Here is a 21,274-nt window from a genome sequence, read left to right as displayed (position 1 = left end):
TAGTGAACTGAGCATGTGCAAGTCTGAGCTCTGCGTGGTGACTGAGCATGGGCAGGACTGAAAGTAGGTCATGCCTGATTGACATGCCTGGAGGTCACCCAGGGGGCACATACTGGGCTTGCTGTGGAATTTTCCATGATTATCAACTGCGCTTGTTAGGGGATTCAACTCCGGTGTTGCCAGCACCATTCAAGATTTTTACTATGAGAGATTGTTATCAGCAAGTGTTGATAAACAGCAAGTTTTGTCTCTCTCAGACTGACAAAAAAATTTCCATTGTTAATGATTAAAACTTATAGAAAGGGGACATAAGAAAAATAATGACTTACGGATTAAGCGATAGCAGGGGGAGCAGTCCTACAGAACTGTGCTGACTGTAGTTTGGACTGCAACTCCAAGAAATCCTGGGGGAATGGGAACAAAGTAAGAGGAAGTGACAAAGCGGATGAAGGAACTATGGTTGAGCGGAGCTGGGACTGATGGCAGCTCTGCTGCTCAGCTAGTGGCAGTCCTACCGTAGTTATGTTTAGGGATGTAAAAGGTTAAATGATGATTAATCATTTAACCGATTAGCCCAGTGATAACCAGTTATTTTACTGGTTTAGTGCAGGATAGGGAACAGTCTGGCAGGGAAGCGGGGCGGGGAGGAGAGAAGCCATGCAGTGCCCCAGCAGGAACCAGAAGGTGGCAGGGCGGACAGGAGGAAGGAGGGGAGGGGGACTAGTACCTGTAGTCTACGAAGTTAGGGGAAAACAGTGGGCAGCCTAATGACTCGCCAGTTAAACAATTAGCTGCTTATTCACAGGGTCCTGGGGAGTGGCTTCCAGCAGCAGCCATGTTTGAGCTGCTGTGTTATCAGTTAACCGTTTAAGCGATTATAAACAGAGGAGGTTAAACAGATGATTTTAAAACAATATTTACATCCCTAGTTACATTTGTCACGGTGGGCGGTTAAACTGCACTGCAATAATAGTATACTGTCACTAATAAATTGTCTGCCCCCATGCCCCTAATTTCACGCAACCCTGAAAATTTAAATTGATAAAAATCAAAATAGATGCTTAAAAATAAACATTGATATTATCCATCAACATTATAAAATAATAAATAAAAATTTAATTCTGCTAAGCCTAATAATAACACCAAGAATCTGGTAAAAAGTTTTTACTGCAGTAATTGTAATGAGCATGTAGGAATTAAAGTGCATTATGAGATATTTATATGATCCCAAATTTTCTTCCCCCTTCTTCCAGAAGAGTGATTGCTCTAGTAATTGTTCTCACTTTGGACAATTGGTTAGGAAAGCTATTTGAAGCCTACCTGAGTTGGTGAGAGTGCTCTTGTGAGCATGACATGGTCCTTAAGCTATCTCCTTTTAGATTAAGATCTAAAAGGGCTGTTATGATTGGAATAAAGGCCACAAAATGTAACTGCTTGACCTGTATTTAGGTAACAGTTTGTGATTTAAAGAACAGCACCTTTCTTAGAAAGACATCTAGTCCTTTAATGGTACTCCTAAAATCATTATGATATTAACACATTTTAATGAAGATACTCTATTCTTAAGGTTTTGAAGCCAAGAGCAGAGAAAAGTTACTGGTAAAAAATGCTCAACTAAATTCAGTTCCTGTTCTACTCTGTATCACATTTCCTGCAGAAGTTGATAAATGATGACTAAAATGAAATACTAGTTTTAAGAGAGATTCTGCATTCCCAGACTTCAATTTAAAAATAAATCATGTACTGAGAAAGATGTGGGGCATATTTCAGTTTCAAAAACAAACTTAGGCTAGGGAGAAAGGAATACTGGAGCCGAAAAGAAATAACCTAGGGCTAAAGTTGAGGAAGGCAGAGTAGAGAAGATGAAAAGCAGTTCATAGTCAATCTAGAAAGGTACAGGCCTTGCTACAGGGGTGAAGTATATAACCTGTACTGTTTTGGCCTAACTCCTCCTGCCCCCCCAAAAAATATAGTTTTGAATTCTGTGTAACTACACTTATAATGAGAAAAGAAGAGTTAAATCAGCCCTCTTGCAATGCCACATAGATGTATGTGGTTGTACTGTGGAGTAGCATGGAATGCCTGAGGGTGCCGCTGCTGGGCTTGCTAAGTTTGCCATATAGGCATAGCCCAAGGGATGAGAATTTAAAAAAAATCTATCCAAGTTAATGAACCTACCCAATAGTTAAATAAACCTAGTGCAAGTTATAACCTATATTTTAAAAACAGTAAGAACAGAACAGCAAGTTTGGCTCGTTAGGGAGAATGCAGGTCTGCTGTATGAAGGGTATTCCGTGTAATTGTGGTGGTTATGACCAAGGATCCTGGTTTTCCCTGATTTAAAAAAAACACAAATTGTGTTTTGTGAGAAGTGCAAAATCTGTTTCTCTGTTAAAATGGAAGATCTGTATTTTCCTCAGGTAAAAGGGGAAATCTGCATTTTTTTCTGTTTTTCCATGGGAGAAGGAAAATCCAGATCCATGGTAGGACTACATTGTCTTTGCCTATTGTCTAAGCCTACAGGGGCTTAGCCTATTATAAGGTGGATCAGTGGTTGATTTTCGTTAATGTCTGTCATTCCAGTGGCATGCACAGGGTTTTACAAATGCAGCAAAAGAGGAAATCCGTGGGCCCCATAAGAATATGAAAGTGATGCATCTGTTTGCCAAGTAAATAACAGATTGTAACTGAAACAGACTGAATAAAAAAGCAACTCCTTGTACCTAACAAACGCTACTATTTGTTAGATGCCATCAGCGTTAAATTATTTCTTTTTTAATAATCCAGAGCTTTTTTTAATAAACTCAGTGGCAGTAGCTGAGTGATAGAAATTTACCTGAATGAAGTAAATGTGCTTTCTGCAGTAAACCTGCCCCATCCAGCAGGATAATACTATGAAGTGAGATGTGAGGATGACCCTATGACTTAACAAACTGCTAGGGTCTGCTCAGCCTGTGGGGCAGGCAGCTTAAACCTTTCCTTCCTGTTCCCTGATTTAACCCTTTATTGCCTGCTCCTTGGGAAGGGTTATAGTGTCAGTGTCTGCTCAGCGAGCCAGTTAGGCAGTTTAACCCTTTCTTGCCTGTTCCCTGGGACAGACAGTGCAAGCAAACTTAAGTAATCAGGGGGCAGAGGGAAAGTGAGCAAAGATCTGGGGTACTGTGGGGGGGGGGGGGAAGTAGTGGGCCTGATCTGGGGGGCAAACCCTGGCTTGCCACCCAGGCTGGGGCTCCTTCCCATCCCTGCAGGGAGGGGGCAGAAGTGGTGAGGGGCTGCAGGCATGTACAAGACAGCCAGTGGCAATGGCTCCCACTTGGCTGGGCTCAGCAGTGGCCCACAGGCATGCTCCACCAGCATCTGCTCCCTTCTGAGCTGGGTCACTGTAAGCTTCTGTCTGCTTTTCCAAACTGAAAACTGAATGTCAATTTTCAGTTCCTTATTGGTTCAATCAGTGCAGTTTAAAGAAACGTGAAAATTGAATCAATTCTGCCTCGGGCTTTTTCACTGTCTGTACTTAGCCACAGGGAACAAAGGCATGCTTTTCAGTAGCAGTTTTAGGTACACTTGGCTCTGTAACCTTAATCTGTCTGTAGTAGTGAAAAGATTAGGACACTGGAGCAGGATGTGGGACCCTTAGGTCCCTGACTGTGCTCTGCCTTTTCATAGCAGATTCTGTCTCTTTCCCCTGGGACCACAACACTTATGGTGGTAGTAGAGCATGGTATATGATTGCCCCCAGCTTAAACCTTAGTCTGCCTGATTTGTAGGAATTCATTATAAGAAAAATTCTGCTGTGAATCGGGCAAAGCAGGAAACCTTGTCTACCATGCCCCAGTTACCGCCCTAACCCATCATTTATAAAGTCTTTCTCACTTGGACCTGAAAGTCCATCCTAGGCCCTAAGAAACCTTCCAGATGAAAATATCAGTGAAGTCAATATGTTTCCTCAAAGGGTTTTGAACTTGTTGAATCAGTATTTTCCTTTCCACCAAGCTATGCAGGTAAAGCATGTACATAGGCGATGTAGTTGAAATTGTTATTTGATAGATCCCACAAGTGATTGATTGAAGTTAAATTCTTGTGTCCATCTGCTTGCTCCTATAGCAAAAGAAAATGGGTTTTGTTTTAAAATAGCATCTCCATAAGAATGTTTTACTAACTGAGAAGGATTTGCTTTAAAATATGTAGGAAAAGAATGATGGTGTCAGCTGAGCCTGGAGATGAGGCACAACATGGCATGTGTTTTTTCACATGTTGAGAACTTTCTCTAAAATGTATATACTCGCTGGGATTGCTTTATTTAAAGCTTGGGGGACAGGCAGAATTCTCTGAGTACCCATCACAGTTTTTTCTTCACAAAAACTATGGCCACATCCACACATGCAGGCACGTGCAGTTTGTGGTGCCACAGATCTCTTTGTGGCACTACAGACTGCATGCGTTGCAAGTTAAACTGTGACTAGTGCGGCTAATTTGCAGCGTAGGGGCAAAAATCCCAGTAGCAAATACAGATCAGTGCAAAGTATGCCAAAATAGCATGCACAAGGACAACCACATAGAGGGAGAAGCAGGCAGCCCAGGGCTGCCTGCTCCTCTGTCTCTACGTGCCACTCCCCAGGTGGTTGGGGTGCAGGGTGCCTCAGCATGGGGACTGCTTGCTGGCTAGCCCCACACTGAGGGACACTGTGTCCCAGCCAGGCCTGTCCCCTCAGTAGCATGTGGAGCCTGGTCAGAGCACCACACTGGGAGCCAGGATGAGCTGGGTGCAAGCTATTTGCCCACAGTGGGACAGTCTGTCCCACAACAAAGTTCACGTGCAGGGGCATGCTCTGCGGCACAAAGTAGAGGCACAAATTTATGCTGCTACTATTTGGGCCTTTGCAAGCACATGCCCCTACTCCTCTGGACATGACCTATGGATCATTCAGGCAAAGAGAACATAGATGTTTGGGTTGGAAGGGTAGATCATCGATTCCGACCCCCTGTCCTGGGCAGGAAAGAGCGCTGGGGTTAGATCACACCAGCCAGGTGCAAGTCTAGCCTCCTCTTAAAGACCTCTAAAGTAGGGGAGAGGACCACGTCCCTTGGAAGCGCATTCGAGATTCTGGCAACCCTTACTGTAAAGAAGTTCTTCCTGATGTCTAACCTAAATCTATTGTCCGTCAGTTTGTGGCTGTTTTTTCTAGTTACTCCAGGGGGTGCCCTGGTGAACAGAGCATCTCCTATTCCTTGTTTCCTCCTCTTCCCCCCCCCCCCCCCCCCCCCGAAGAATTTGTAGGCAGCCACAAGATCACCTCTCACCCTTCTCTTGCAGAGGCTGAAGAGATCCAGGTCCCTCAATCTTTCCTCGTAGGGCTTTGCTTGCAGGTCCCTAACCATACGAGTGACCCTCCTCTGAATCCTCTTGAGGTTGTCCACATCCCTCTTGAAGTGCAGCACGCAAAACTGGATGTGGTACTCTAACTGCGGCCTGACCATTGCCACGTAGAGGGGAAGCATCCCCTCCCTGGACCTGTTTGTCATGTATCTGTTAATGTATGATAAAGTACAGTTAGCTTTACTGATCGTTTCATCACATTGATGACTCGTGTTCATCTTGGTGTCAGCAATGACTCTGAGATCCCTTTCTACTGCTGTGCTGCTGAGAAGGTCCTCCCCAAGCCTGTAAGTGTGCTGGTGATTCCTACTCCCTAGGTGCAGCACTTTGAACTTATCTTTGTTGAACTACATCCTATTCTATTCTGCCCATTTTTCCAAGCTGCCTGGATTTGTTCCCTATCTTCTAGTGTGTTAACTTTACCCCATAATTTGGTATCATTTTTGAATCTGGACAGAGTGCTTTCCACACTCTCATCCAAGTCACTGATGAAGACATTGAACAGCACAGGTCCAAGGACCGAGCCTTGTGGGACTCCACTGCCCCCATCTTTCCAAGTCGATTCCGACCCATCCACCACCACTCTCTGGGTACGATCCCTAAGCCAATTTGCCACCCACCTAACCATGTAATCATATACATCACAGCCCCTCAGTTTATTTATGAGAATAGGGTGAGATACCATATTGAAAGCCTTTTTAAAATCCAAGTAAATTACATCTACCTTGACTCCTGCGTCTAAGCATTTTGTGACCTGGTCATAAAAAGAAGCAAGGTTAGTCAGGCAGGATCTATCTGCTATGAATCCATGCTGGCTACCCTGCAGCATTGTTTTTCCTGCTGGACTCCCACAAATGTGATCCTTAATTATTTTTTCAAAGGTTTTCCCAAGGAAAGAGGTGAGACTAACCAGTCTATATAGTTACCTGGATCCTTCTTCCTCCCCGTCTTGAAAATAGGGACCACGATGGCCCATTTCCAGTCCTGGAACATTTATCTTTTAACATCATCTTACTATATCAGTTGTGGAACTCATTATCACAGGACATTGCAGAGACAGACAATATAGCCAGGTCCAAAAGGCACTAGACAAATTTGTAGAAAATAGCTATTAAACAGAAGTTGGAGATGTTTCCTCTGGTATCTCCAAATCAATGATGGTGGTCCCCAGGGAGGAGGATATGACAGGATAGGATACTAGGCTAAGTAGACCATTTGCCTGACCCAGTATGGCACTTATTATGTTCTTACCTGCATTGGCAGGGTACCAACTTTTGTTCTCCTTTAATACCTGTTAGTTAATTCTCATAGGGATCATGAAAGAGAAGATGTGCTGTATCATCCTTTAGTCAAAACCATGTTTTATGATGTCTAATTTCCCCATGTGTTGTAGTCCTGACCCCCAACACTCCATATCAGGATTACTTATTGATTTTCATTTGAGAGATCACATTATTTAATTAGATCCCAGATTTTCAGGGATGTTGGACCAGTGTTTTATTTCACTGTACTTTACTGGACCATTGGTCCACTAGAAATTGAGACTTAACATTAGTATTTCTTTCATTGGGCATAACGCAGTCCTGAATTTTGTTGTTTTTTGTTCCTTGTCCTTTCTGGATACCTTGCATAAAATATTTCCAGGTTGTATTGCTGATATCTATTCCACTTCTGATTTGATCAGGAATGGTTTAAAATGGAAAACTAGCTAGTTCATAGTTTGGAGTAATGCAAACTATTTGGGACTTCTGTAGAATCATAGAAATACACGATCGGAAGGTACCTTAGAGGTCATCTAGTCAAAGCCCCTGCTCAAGGCATGATCATCCTTTAATAAACCATATCTATCAAAGACTTTGGTTTTACATACTGATGGTTGTCCAGTTTGCACCATAGTTGACACTTACTAGCAGTGATGAAGTTTTGTTTTAAATCCCAAATTTGCAGCCTAATGATCATGCAGTTTGTTCACAGCTAGGATGGTAGAACTAATAGTGCTTCTGCTTTCTGTCCTTCTAACAATTTCCCTTTAGACTGAAAGTGTGACCCAGCCTCAAAGCCAGGTCTAGTCTGGAGTCTGACCATGAAACCTCAAGTCTTGTTCAGATCTGTGGTTTTAGTTCAGCTTATGTCTACCTTGGTCTTTAATTTCAGTATTTTATTTCAGCTTGTTTTTTTCCTTTCTGCGCTCACCATTGTAAATATTATCCAGCTGGAGTCTAACCAAAGAAGAAACTTTATTTTATTTTCACTCTAACATAATGAATGCAAATAATATTTGAGTATTTAAGTAATATAAATAGTTGCAACATGGCTAACAAGCACTGGGCAAAAGACATTATCTACAAAATATCAGCGTGTTTATAACTTCAGCAGGGTGGGGGTTTAGGGTCTGAGTACTGCTGTGGTCAATTTATTTTCTCATTTACTAGGCCCTCAAAGATGTTACAATAGAATACTGTTCCTTGTACAGAGTGATGAATGAATGTTATCCTTGCTGTGGGAAAATTCCTGTGAAACTCAGGCTAGTTTGGGGGAGGTTCTTTGTTGATGTCTATAAGCCATGACCTGAACTGGAAAAGAACACAGGGCACCTCGGCAATCACCTTACACCTTGAGCCTTCCTGGCGCCCAACCTGCGTGACGCTTACTTCTAGTCCATTTGCTGCTTGTGACTTTATGGTAGCTTGTGTTTTGATTACCAGTGCTATTGCTTTTACATCAGTTCCTGCTCCTCAGATTACAGTTCCAGCCAGGCTTGCACAGTCGCATGAAGGCTTTAGAAGGAGTTATATTGCATATGCAAGTAAAATCATAACAGACAAGGCTTGTATTAAGTGGACTGGTTTTTCATAAAATGTATTTTAAGGGCCACATTAAGAGAGCTCCAAAGAGTAATTTAAACTCTTGTGGCACAAATATACATTGAAAATAAGATGCATTTTGTTTGTGCAGTTGGTGTACAGTGAAATGAATTGAGTTCACTGGGAGTTGGATTGGAATATGACACAGCAAAGTCTGCATTAAAACCGAGAGAAAGTTCTTTGTTCACAGGTGAACCTCAAGTGTCACATTTCCTTTGCTTATTAAAATACTTTCCTTTCCCATTTTCCTTATCTTCTAATAAGCAAACAACAATTGTAGAAATCAAGAATTCATTTCCAAAACTTATTTGGAAGTCGAGGAAGTACCATGCTACATGAAAGAAGTGAATTTTGCGCAGTGTTCTGGCTCCAGAAGTAGCCAGTACCCAGAGGTAGATGCACTAGTTCCTATAATTGATTTAAAAATTTTTTTTTTCTACCTACCCTTTAAAATTCTCAGGAATTTAAACCTATTGATGATAATATTTACTTCCCATGTTATTTTCTGTAATTTCAGTTTTTTTCATTTTATTATGGATGCCTATTCGGGTTTTATCTTGTCCTCTGAAATACCAGAAACTAACTTTACCTGGGTGTCAGTGGTGTTTATCTGCAGCCTGCTACCTCTTCCTTTCTGCTGCAGTTGAATGCAGGTAGGGTGGCCGATAGGATGTGCAGGGTCAAAGTTATCAACTAGGTGTATAAAGGGCAAATGGTGCCTTGCTTAATGCTTTGTTTTGGCCAGTAATGCTGTTTATGTATTCTTTTTTCATTCTCTGTAAAGAAACTGGGTCTTGTAGTCCTGAATTTATAACAGCAAGTTTGTTCCATACTTATTTGGATGAGATATTGATTTAAAGATAGCACTTGGGAACTTTGCTGTGAATGAAAACATTGAAGTCCTTCATGTTACTCCCTTTTAAAAGGGAGGATGAAAAACAGTTGACCCAGACAGGTGACTATATTTGTTGGTTATAATGTATAAATTGCTGAATAATTTGTTTTAATTTTTTTATAACATAACATCCTCATCTAAAGATTGTTCCTTCTCTTTTTTATTTCTCCATTTTTATCCTTTCTTTGTATGTTTGTCTGCTTCCTTGTCCCAGGATTAATTGTAGCATTGCTAAATGATCTGAAGGAAGATAAGTTGCTCTAACTAAATGTTAAAGTAACAATATATGTTGTTGGTTCAATAAAAGTTATTGCCCATAAAAACCATTGCCTCTCTCTCACGTTTCCTGGACCACCACAGTGACATCACTCCAACATAACCACAACATATGTTATCAATTGGATTGCCTGGGAAGAGAACTTAATTTTAATATTAAGCTGGTTTTATACTAGGCTAAAGGTCATTGCTTGTAATAATCCAATTTCTTACCACTTAGCTGAAAGATCTCAAAACTTCAAAAGGAGGTGTTAGTAACCATGAAGAGGCTGAGAAAACAAAGCATGCACTGGCTGTGAGAGAGACTGAACTTCCAAGTACCATGAGAAAAATTTAGAGTAGTTCTGAAACATCATTCTCAAGCAGACTTGGGTTTGGGAATTGTACCTTTTCTTTTTCTTTGTGATGAAGCATTCTGCAATACAACTAGATCCTCCCAAGTTTTTTTTAGTCAACTTACGTGAAAATTTTAAAAAGTGTTAAAAAATTTAGAAGTACAGCCTCACTAAAAGTCAGTAAGACTTTTACTTTTAAAAACCTTGGGTATGGAGAGTTTGGAAACTGCTATTGCAGTCTGATAGAAATTACACTGCTTTGCCCACGTTCTCTGGAAAGGGACTGGGCTGGATCCTGCAATCTGAGCAATGTTGATGGACTTCTGTGCCTATGGAGAGCCCACACATTGACTTCATTGGAATGCCACGTGAGCAAAAGGGACTCCCAGTATAGATCACATTACAGGATCAGGGTGCAGGAGAGGGTCAGTGGTTAGAATTTAATATCAAAGCTTAGGAGACACCTTCCTTCTAAGAAAAGACAGCACATTTGTCATGTTAACATTGCCTGTGTTAATACTTCCCTAAATTTTCCCTAGCTGTGTGATGAAATCATTGCTATTTGTTCTACTAGCTTTGACAGGCCTCTTCAGGTTTGCCTGAAATGAAAAATAATTTGAATTTTATGTATCTTTCAACAAATGAGTGAGCTTTAACCATAAAGATTTGGTAGTGAATCGGCTAACACGACTGCTGTGGATCTTCTTAGCGGAATACAATATTCAGGCTATCTAATACAGTTCTAAGTTATTTTATAATTCGATATTTATTATGTTTCTAAATTTTATATGTTATGCTTTCTGCTTTGGGGATTCTGTATCTTTATGCTATCAGACTACAGAGTGTTTGTTTAGCTTGAGTGAGCCCTAATGTTGATGTTCCATAGGTGATATTGTAATAGATATGAATTTAGCTCTTTTCTGAGTACAATCATAGTTGTTTGTTTTCCTTAGTGACTATCTTTGTTCCTGATCATGTAAGCTTTTGGGCACCCTCTGTTCATGCTTGGATTTGAGACTTCCTTACAAATAGTTCAAATAGTCAGTTCCTCACTTGGTCTTGATCATGTGGGAATGGCCTTTTGTAATTCATAGAAATTATAACAGAACCAAACAAAATAAAATGTTAAATTCAGATATTTTCTTTATATGAAATGGTAAAACAAAGTGTATCTTAAATGGATCATGGTTAACAACATATGCAAATACTTCCACAGTAGTATGCTTAATTGCTTCAGCAGTAGGCAAATTGTTCCTGGTCAGCCCAGGCAGCAGTAGGCAGAACTGTTCCCTCCCCAGGGAAACTGCTTGCTTCCCAGCCTCTGTTCTGATTGGCCAGTCGAAGTTGGGGCTAGGACGTTGCCCCAGCAGCTGCCTGATGCCAGGCCCTGGCTCCATTCTTGGAGTGGGAGCTGGGACATAGATGTCCAAGCCCCCACTCTGAGATTGCAGCTGAGGCCCCCAAGATCAAGCAGCTGCCGAGGCAAAGGATAGTGTCCCATCCCCAGCTCCAATTTCAGAGTAGGGACTCTGCAGCAGCTAGCTCAGGGGTGGGCAAAATGCAGCCCCAGGGCCGGATGCAGCCTGCCAGGCCATTCTATCCAGCCCACAAAGCCCCTAAAAAATTTAGAAAATTAATATTTATCTGCCCGTGGCTGCCTATCATGCAGCCCTCGATGGCTTGCCAAAACTCTGTAAGTGGCCTTCTGCCCAAAATAATTGCCTGCCCCTTATCTAGCTACTAGGGCAGGGGACGATGTCCCAGCCTCCAGTCTGATCAGAGGTTGGCCAGCAGACAGCTTCCTGCACTGAACTGTTCCCATCAGGTGCAAATTTGCTCCCAATAAGCGTATGTGTAAATGCGCTCCCAGGTAAAGCTTACTACCTAGTATTTTACAGCACAGTGAGCTTTCAGCGCATTAATAGCATGTGTAGACCTGGCCATCCTGTAGAAATAAATATTGCCAAACAAAGTAGCTCAACTATGGTGGGATGTCAAAGGGCGTGGGGATCCCCCATATCCGTTACTGCCCTGTGCCAACCTATACCTCACATGGAGGCATGGAGTGGCACAGAAGTTCAGGACAGTATGGGAACCAGGGCATCTCCAGTGCCTTATGCCTCCACACTGGGACCAGCACCAGGTCCTGCACTAACCTGCACTTCACACAGAGGCATAGGTCAGTGCTGGTCTCATCATGGAGGCACGGTGCTGTGTGGGTCCTGGTGTGGAGGAATGGGGCATCGGGGATTTCCCAGGTCCCGTGCCTGCACATCGGGACCAGTGTGGGCTTTTCTTTGCTTATGGAGATGTGCCCTGGAAATCCTGACTTTCCCTGCTTACAGAGAGGCACCCTGATATTCCCTGGTGTGCATCTCTGGAAGCAGGGAAAGCCAGGCAGGTACTCTGGGGCTTTTGAGGGCTGTGATCCTGCGTGCAACTCCCCAGGGTGTCCACGATTGGGCCACTCCAGGCCTTGGAACACCTGCCTGAAGTGGCTGGAGAGCGTGGGCAGCTCCAGACGGCTCTCATTCTCCCACTGCAGAGCAAATAGATGTCTGCCTCAATAGAGTGGCAACCACAAAACCCAAATTCAAAATCCTAGAGGAAACCAAACAAACAAATAGGATAGAGTTGTCTAGTCATAGTGTACAGTGCGGTTAGGTAAACTATATCAATTACTTACTAATTTGGGTATTAGCTACAGTTGTGCTATATATTTAAGCTTACCACATCTAAACAAACATACATTAACAAAAATGATTCTTTTTGCGGGATAGGAAGAAGTTAACTTGACATATTGTTTTGTCTTACCCTTTATAATTGATGATCCTTATTACAAAGAAATGAGAAGATTGGATCAGAGGCCCAAGCTACATAAGTAAGGGTCAGGGGCTATATTGTTGTATTTTATTTCCTTCCTCTGCAATAAGTCCTATCAGATCTAAAGACAAACTTTAATTTCCTTTTCCATATCCTCTTTTGTTATTTTTCTAATTATTCACTGCCATAAAACAAATATTTCCTGAGTCTTCAATGTAGTTTATTTTGCACAGAAAGTAATATTTTTTTCTAGGCTGTTATTGGCTAAAAACTCCCAAAGAATAATGCCCTATTACATAAATAGTTACACTTTCGTGAAACCTGAGTCAATTGTAATATGCCCCTGTTGGCCAAAGTCTCATTAACACAAAAAGATGGCTGGCCAAACTTGGGAACATATTTTATTCCCCAATCCAGATGCCGAAACCCAAATAACACAACTGTTACCAGGATCAATAGCATTTGGGGGCGGGGAAGTGTGAGGTTGCAGGACACCAGTCCCAGGAGCTGACTGAGGAGATACCAGAGTCCCTCCAAGCGGGTCTTTGTCAAGCAGGTGCAGCACTGTGGCCTATAGCGTATCTGGGCTGGAGGGGAGAGAACAGGGCAGCGGTGGCTAAACTGCAGCTTGTGAGCTGCATGCGGCTTGCCGGCACGGTTCTTGCGGCTGTCTGGGGCTTCTCCACTGACGCCCTGCCCACTTCTCTCCAAGGCGGCTCCAGGTGACACTGGGCTGCTGGGGCAGGGCACCTTGCAGGGAAAGCCAGAGCAGCTTGGCAGTGCAGGGGGAGGTGACCTCCACTTCGGGTCCATCCCCCCTCCTTTCGCCTCACTGTCCAGCTTTCGGCTCTCCAGGATCGGATGTAGCTCCCAGAGTGAGTAACTCTGGCCACCCCTGGAACAGGGTACCAGATGCAGCTCCCAGGGAACCAGCTCTTGCAGTGTGCAGAGATGTCGGGCAGGTAAGGTTTTCCTTTCTTCCCCACTCATGTTTATAGCGGTCTACATTCCTCCATCCCCTGCCATCTCAGCTGCTGAATCCGCTCACCAACCAGGGTACAGTCAACAGCCCAAACGTGGCAGGGTTGCAGTAATCCGTGTGAGGGGAAAACCTGTTTACGCCTTAACCCCACAGAATTGCCATGAATGCTGGCTGGGTAGCTCCCCGCAGAATCAGTCCCCTGAACCAGAGTGAGTGCTTCAGAGCACAGTCTGCTTAAATACTGCTGTTACTTAGCTTCATTCAGATGATCTTGGGTGAATTCATTAGGTCCCGGTCACTAGGCCTGAATCCCCCCACCACCAGAAGTTAGCCTGCTTTAAATTTCCCTTTGTGGGCTAGGAGGTTGAAACTAAATGTAGCAACAGAAACATGGTCTCAGTCAGCCACATAACATTTTATGCCACATAAGGAGTGCCTAGCAAGTGTTTCAGCCTTCAGTGTAGGAATGAGTACCGGGGAAATAATAGTCCTCCAGTCAGTAAATCAGGCTAGTCCAAAGACTATCTCTGCATGTGCTGAACTAGATAAGCACCTAGATGGTGTGCCTGCTGATACCTCCTATACATCTTTTCAGTTTTTGTAAATGACATAAAGGTAAGGAAATCTATATTCACAGAGAAGGAATACCCTTTAGGGAAAAAAAGGCTTTGCCAAAGCTGAAAGGAGTTCGATTACAAAGAAGGCATGAATTCTGTCAATTTTAGGGGAGTTCAAGAACCCTTGAGTATCTGCAGCCTCCTTCCAAGCCCAGACAGCTCCCTGAGCTCCAGGGCTGTCCAGCTTCCCAGCTGCCTATTTAGTAGACATCCAATTTTCTAACTTCCCGTGCTTCCAGGACTTCCCAGACTGCGTGGCATCTGCGACAGGGAAGTTCCCATCTTCCCATCTCATGAACTGTGGTGAGTTACCTGGCCAGTATTCATGGCAGTTCTGCTGGGCTAAGTTGTGAATAGGTGTTTACCCCACACTGATTGCTGTAACTTTTGTCAAGTTTGGGTTATTGAGTGTATCCTGATCAGAGCCACAGCCAGCTGATTCAAGGCAGCCTGGGAAGTCTGTCTCTTCCCATCTTCCCACCCTGGGAACAAGACCGAGTTCCCATCTGTCTTGTCAGTTGGGAACAGGGCAGTCCGGGGAAATAGAAATGATTTGGTGTTCTCAACATATGATTACATTTCTAGTTGGGAAGTAACATTACTAGAAATAAATGTGCTCCCCTCTTTAGTTCCTCAACCTCTTGGTTTTAGTGTAATTCAAACCCTGAATAATCCCTGTTTGGGGCGGGCTCTGCAGTGGTGGCAGCCAGAACCTGGGAGGAGCTGCTGCTGCCACTCGAGCTGCTTAGGAAGGTGTGGAGTGGGCCTGGATGCACGTCTCTTATGGGTGGGCTCAGCCCTTCCCCCCCAGCCTCCACTGTATTTCAAACCCTGGGATTAGTGCACAGTCACTGAGGAAGAATCAAGAGTAGCAAGACTCCAGAAAAACCTTTCACGCTAATATGGAGCATGGATTGGATTCTAGCTTTCACTGTTGAGTGAAAGCTAACCCCAGAGGTGGCTGAACATCCTCAGGATCTGTGCAGTTGGTTTTCCTTACTGATCTGCAAAGCATATAAGAGAAGACGCCATAGCAGAGAAGCTTCACAGTTTATGCATAGTTTTCCTTCTCCCACGGTTTCTCCTGTGGAGCACAGTCACCAAGTTCAAAATGAAATGTTACCTTGGCCAAAAGACCTAGTAAGATTTCTGTTGAAATGAGTTGGTGTATCCTGAGATCTGGACCCATTTAGCTAGCACTTAACAATATCCTGCTTGTGTTCTTTTTTTTTTTCCTTTTGCAAAAAAACAACTAAACAGCAAGTGACTTCTTTACAACATTATAATATCTTGTTCCCCAGCCACTTTATTAAAAGTGTGGATGCAATAGCTATGTGCTACAGGCAGATTTAAACAAAGGAAAATATTCTTCTGGGGTGCTAAGCAGGGAAGCAGAAAATATTAGCTCTTAGGATGGGCTGTGAAAGAGGAGCATTTCTCTTTCAGACCTAAGGCTTGTGGCAGAGCTAAAATTGGCATGATGATGTTTTTGTTTTTTTAAGCAAGTTGAAATCCTCTATGGAAGGTTCTGTACATGAAAATATTATTACTGTTGTAGTCTTAACTTTTTTTTCCCACCCTACTGATATTTTGTATTCTGCGAAAAGCCTGAGAGTATTTAGTAAACAATGCTGAGGGAATATTAAGTAATATTTAATCTACAAAAGTGTAAAAACAATTTTATCATCTTTAAGTGCTTTGCTCAGTGGGTGCACTTGTATTTCCTTTCTTCTTTTCCATTGGCATCGTCTTCCAGTTATTTCTATGTTGGCTGCTGCATGTTGGTGCTCAGAGAGAGCCAGTTTTCTTCCTTACCCCTCCAGATAGCCATTCATAGAGAGGAATCCCTAATATGGACGAGGTAGTGTCAACTTACTGCTTCACTGCTCTTGCTAGCACAGGGCTTCAGCTTGGCTTCTGAGAATTCATTTTGTTTGCTGTAAGAACTGCAACAGTCAGCTTAAGTCTCTGTTTATGTTTGCTTTTATATTAGCATTTCTAATTGCAGAGTCCCCGAAAGCAGTCATTCTAAATTTTGTGCAGGTTAGTAAATGCAGAATCTGCATAGTTTGAATGAATGAAGTGAAATTGATAGGGAAGAAAACATTTTCCTTTTGTTGCTACAAAGGCTTTGCATCTCTGAGAGGAATGTAATTTTTGTTTCTCATGTTTATTATAAATGTGACTTTTGAATTATGGCTAGATCACTGGTGCAGAGTAACAGGACATTAGTAAAATTGTTGAACACATAAAATTATTGAACACTTGGTCAGCACTCCTGCATTAAAATTTTAAGCTTAGGTTGGCTCAGGATTTTGATCCTTTTGCTGAGGGTATGGCCCCGGGGGGAGGGGGGTGGGGGACATTTAGATAATTTATTACAAAAGGAAGCAGGTAATTTATTCTTTTTCTGAAAGTGCCAAAGTCCCATAAGAGGTATCTGTCCAGACATATATATGTCCCAGGAATCTTTCATCTATTCTGTATGATGTGTTTGCAATGAAAGGCTTCCAGTATATGCACTTCAGAAATCACTGTAAATCCAATACAGCTATTTTCATGCTATAGTTAAAGCATTCCGGTTTGGGGGGATTTTTTTTTTTTAATCATTGGGGAGGGAAATATACGTCTGGGGCTTTGTCTTCTGCATTTTGTGACAAAGGAATTCCCATTTGAATTGCTCTGCTGTATCCAAGCCCCCTCTGAGCCTCTGGTTAACAGCAGTCAGTCTTTGCAGTGTCCTGACGTCATCCAGTGTATGCATAAGCTATGCTATTGTCTTACTCAGAGCAGGGGCTGTCTGTGGATTGCAGTATCTGGTGTCTGCTACCTATTTCTGCCTCACTGCATCACAGAAGGGAACTGGCCCTTTCCTTATCTCTTGGATTTTAAAACAGCAGCTCCTGACTTTTGCTTCCTGAAAGAAGACCTTTGCTTTGGCTACAGGGACAAAGCTATCTGCAACGTGAAGCTTAGGAGAGAAGAATCTGGCAGCTTGGATAGCTTGGACTGCATTGTCTGGCTTCATGACCCCTGCTGTGTAGCAGTCTCATCCCTACTCTCAAACACTCCGTCTATCTTTCACTCTTTTTCCTTTTTTCCTGTTTTTAAATAGCAGCATCTGGGGCCAGCCATGTTTGGCACTGAATCTTCATGTAAGTAAATGCATCCCACTTGCATCATTTTCTGTTTATATAACAGGGCTTGTTTTATATCATCATTGCATCCATGATCCTTGTATTCCCTTTGCTGTAGGTTGGGGGCAAAAAGCTGTGGTTCTAGCCTATTTACAAAGGAGCAAAAGATGATGGACAAAGCGTCCGCCTTCTGTGTCTGTGTGTGCATCATTGTGGCCGGCAGCAAGTCAGGGCTGTCAGTATTGCTGAATCCAGGCCACTGGAAGATGCAGAGAAAAATACATTTTCGTTTGAATATGTTTAAACGATAAGATCCACTCTGTCAATAATTTGTTGTTACAGGTGTGTAATGTATGTGTGTTAGATGACAATAGGCATGTTTGAGGGACTGAGAAGATGCTACAGGACTAACCAGAGAGGGCTACAGAATAATGATTTTTACCTGGGGTGAAAGAAAGACAGCAGTGGGTTAATTTTCTTTATTCTTGTTTCTGTGAGAGAGAACTGTCTCTTAAATTCTTTTTGATAAATTGAGACGCTAGTGTTGAACAGTTTGTGGGATGGCAGGTAATCTAAATATGGTATGTGGTGAACATTTCACAACAATAGGTAATTTGTTTCTTTTTAAGCCTTGTGCTGGAACCTTGCAACTAATTTAGGGCATAAAAACAGTGCTGACACATGTCACTGAAAATAACTTACGTTTCTTTCATTTCAAAGAATGCTTGGTGATTGAGATTAGGAGGGAGGGGCTTTATAATTAATATAAATTATAATGAAATTATAGTAAACCATTTGGTATTCACTGATTGTCTTGTAGCTAATACAATTGTTTTATTAGTATGTTACATATATAAACTAAATACTCTGCATTGAAAGCACTTCTAATTTGGCAGATGATAACCCTAGTATATTCTGAGTTTTCTGTATTTCTAATATATAGGACAATGTATTTCCATAATATCTCAATTTGGTTAGCATGGAGAGCTTTTCGCAGCTGGTTGTTAATCAAAAATGGTAACATGCTGAGCTATCTGGTGATCCTGCAGTGGTAACCCTCAGGAACCTCATTCTTTCTGAGGTTTAATTGGTCCTGTTGATTCATTGTGGCAGATACTCTGACACAATGCCTGGTCAAGGTCAGGAAAGTATAAAAGCAAAATCCACTCTTTGATTACTTCTGCTCTGAGAGTAGCTTTTCACGCATGCCCTAATGTTTTGCTGAACACATACTTGGAGATCTCAGTCACTGGAATATAACTAAAATGTCTGATATTTTAGTTTAGGTTAGTGAAACCAGTTAAGAATTTTGAGCCACAGTTTGTATGTGTGCAATATGCACACTGATATTTATGGGGAAAAAAATTGGTATGGTGCTGAGTATTCTTTTTCAGAAAATGCATGCTTCCCACTTGGAAGTCAAGTAATGCCTAACCTTGTTTATTTCAATGATTCATACTTGTTTGGTACAGTATATTAATAAAAGACTTGATTAAAGAACAGGACTTTTTGATAAAGTCATCAATGTGCTATGTGATCTGTTCTAACACCAGCTGTGGTTGCTTTTGTTTCCATGGCTCCTAGATTACTGCATTTAGAAGACAGGTATTTGAGCTAGTATACCCTTTTAGAACAGTATATTGGTGCTGGAAAATATTCTTTTTTAAAAAAATGAATAAATAAAAAATTGAAATGAAGGCTCCTGATCTGAACACTGGCAGTGCACTGCCCCACCCCTGCCAAATAGGTGTCACAAAGATGCTCTGCTAATCAGAGCAGGCACTGCAGGCTCTTTCCTTCTTCTATTCCTTCTGTGTCATCATCTCTTTTGTTTAAATCCATTCCATTTTGTCTGTGCCTCAGTCATTGTTCTGTCTGATACTGGGGGCAAAGACCTTTAACCAAGGGAGAGCTCTGAAAAATAAATGTTTTAGCTGTGTTGGATACGACCTACTGTCTCCTAATCTGTTCTCGTTGAATCATGGCAGGATAGTTTGAATTATTCCTAATGCATCTCTAATGATTGATTTATGCTGATTTTGTACAATGGGTTTGTTCACTGTCATGCAGAATCTTATTATTTGGGGAATTATTTTTAAATAAATATTTTTGAAATCCAACCTTGTTAAAACCTCATTTAAACAATTGTTAGATAAGGCCTTGTTTGTTTTGTGTTTTTCCTTGTATCCTGAAGTCAGTGTGTGGCAACAATAATATTACTATCCAGTTATAGACTTTTGTTTTTATATAACAGTATTAGACTGATTAAACTTGAATTTGTTTTTAAAAAATCCAGTAGCACCAGTCTTGAGCACAAGGCAGAAGCAACCACTGCAGCTGTCCAAAAAGCATGAAATATAAACAGCTGTGTTTAAAAATATTAATGTGCAAGATAATGCTTAGGAATTGTATTTTATTTTGATTCTCTATTTTAAATGGGTATTTAATTTTAATATTACATATCAGAAGTTTATAATGTGTATATAAGAAGTTTGTATACTTTGTGTGTATATATCAGGATTCATACATTCATTCTGTACACATTTAGTATGATAGTATTTCTGCATTACAAGTCAAATCAATGCCTATTCAGTGACTATATTTTTTGAACTACAGTAAAAAGCAGAATAAAAGACATTATGAGTGCAATTGCAGAAATGCAGATGTGACTTATGATTGTCTTTCTTTAACTCTATAAAAAGATAAGGGTATGTTTATGATAATGTTCTTTACAAGGAACATCTGTGCGATAATGTTTGTTAATAGTTATATAAGAGTATGATTTTAAAAATTGCAAGAAGGGCTAAAGCAAACAGCTAAATATGTTAACACTAGTCCTATGTTCTCCATACAGTTAATCTTAACTATTTCACATTAGTTGCATATCATGTTTATAACTACCCAGGAGAAACATATGTACACGCAAGGGACGGTTTTTCTTAAATGCTTTGTTTCCATCCACTTCCAGCCATGCAGCTGAATGTGGCACTATGGTACTATGTACTTCAGGGACACTAAACATCCAGCTTACCTGATGGATTTACCTAGTCATCCTGACTGTTTCAGTTCTGCAGAATGCAAAATTGTATTGATTAAAAAGAAACTGTATTAGTCCTTGTTGTGAGTAGAACCTTTCTAAATATGAAATTGGAGGGTGCTGCCATAGACTGTAATGCGTAACAAAGGAATTGCGCATGTCACAAACAGAGACATGCTGTTTGGTGGTGGAGAACTGATCAGCTAGAAAGAGAGAGCACATGTGAGCTGGAGAATGTCCCTGTTTGTGAGCTTAAATAACCAGCTGTAATCCTAGTTAACTAATGCAGTGTGCCCAACATCAGAGACAAACACAGCCACAGTTTCAGGGGCCAAATGTGTGAATAGACTCTACATGGAAGCATAGTAACTCTGGGATCTAATAGTGATACCTTGACAATCAGGTTTTTTTCTGATAATATAATGCATCTGATTTGTAAATGCTGTAGTTCATGCAAACAAAATAATGACATTTGGAAATAGATCAAGGACAGGAATAGCAGTCATCCTCAAAGTGCCTTACATTGTTTTTCCATTAGGTAATCCTAAATGTAGCAGTATGTTTACTAGGTAAAAGTTTAGTTCCCATTCATATGCCTTTTGAACTGTTCATAGAAAGCCCCATTTATGGATGTCTCACAATCATGCCTGTGCAGAAGGAAAGCGCTTGTTGGCTCTTTAGCAGTATTCCTCAAAGGGAGACTCTTTTCAGATCTTGGGCTTTGAGTGGTGGGAGGAGAAAGGCCTAGCTTACTGCCTGCAGTGCCATTAGGGGATATCCTGAATGCCGCTGCAGCCAAGGGAAGCTCCAGGTACATGCCTCAGTTGTATTTATGTTGTAAGGAAAGGAAGCAGGGATTAAATAGGGTTTTGGGGCTCTAGCAGCAGCAGAGAAGCACAAGGGAATAGGATGTGCACCTACGATCTTGAGA

At 41.7% G+C, this 21,274-nt stretch overlaps 1 protein-coding gene across 6 annotated transcripts in view; it reads left to right on the top strand.

Annotated features, from left to right (window-relative positions):
- ST7 (suppression of tumorigenicity 7) overlaps window positions 1-21,274 on the top strand; it is a 215,039-nt gene that overhangs the window by 33,818 nt on the left and 159,947 nt on the right. The window contains exon 1 of one of the 6 annotated variants that reach the window (XM_090042231.1): window positions 17,019-17,324. The exons of the other annotated variants lie outside the window; for them this stretch is intronic. Within the exon in view, the coding sequence (XP_089898357.1) occupies window positions 17,303-17,324 (22 nt within the window). The 5' untranslated portion in view covers window positions 17,019-17,302. Of the gene's footprint in view, window positions 1-17,018; window positions 17,325-21,274 lie in introns of those variants that run through there. 6 annotated transcript variants of the gene reach the window in all.

This window comes from Crocodylus siamensis, chromosome 4 (genome assembly GCF_052110815.1).
Source record: "Crocodylus siamensis isolate JL-2025a chromosome 4, ASM5211081v1, whole genome shotgun sequence".
In the NCBI taxonomy this organism is placed as follows: Eukaryota; Metazoa; Chordata; order Crocodylia; family Crocodylidae; genus Crocodylus; species Crocodylus siamensis.
The sequence above is the reverse complement of the archived record's forward strand: the minus strand, read 5'-3'. Positions and strand labels throughout refer to the sequence as shown.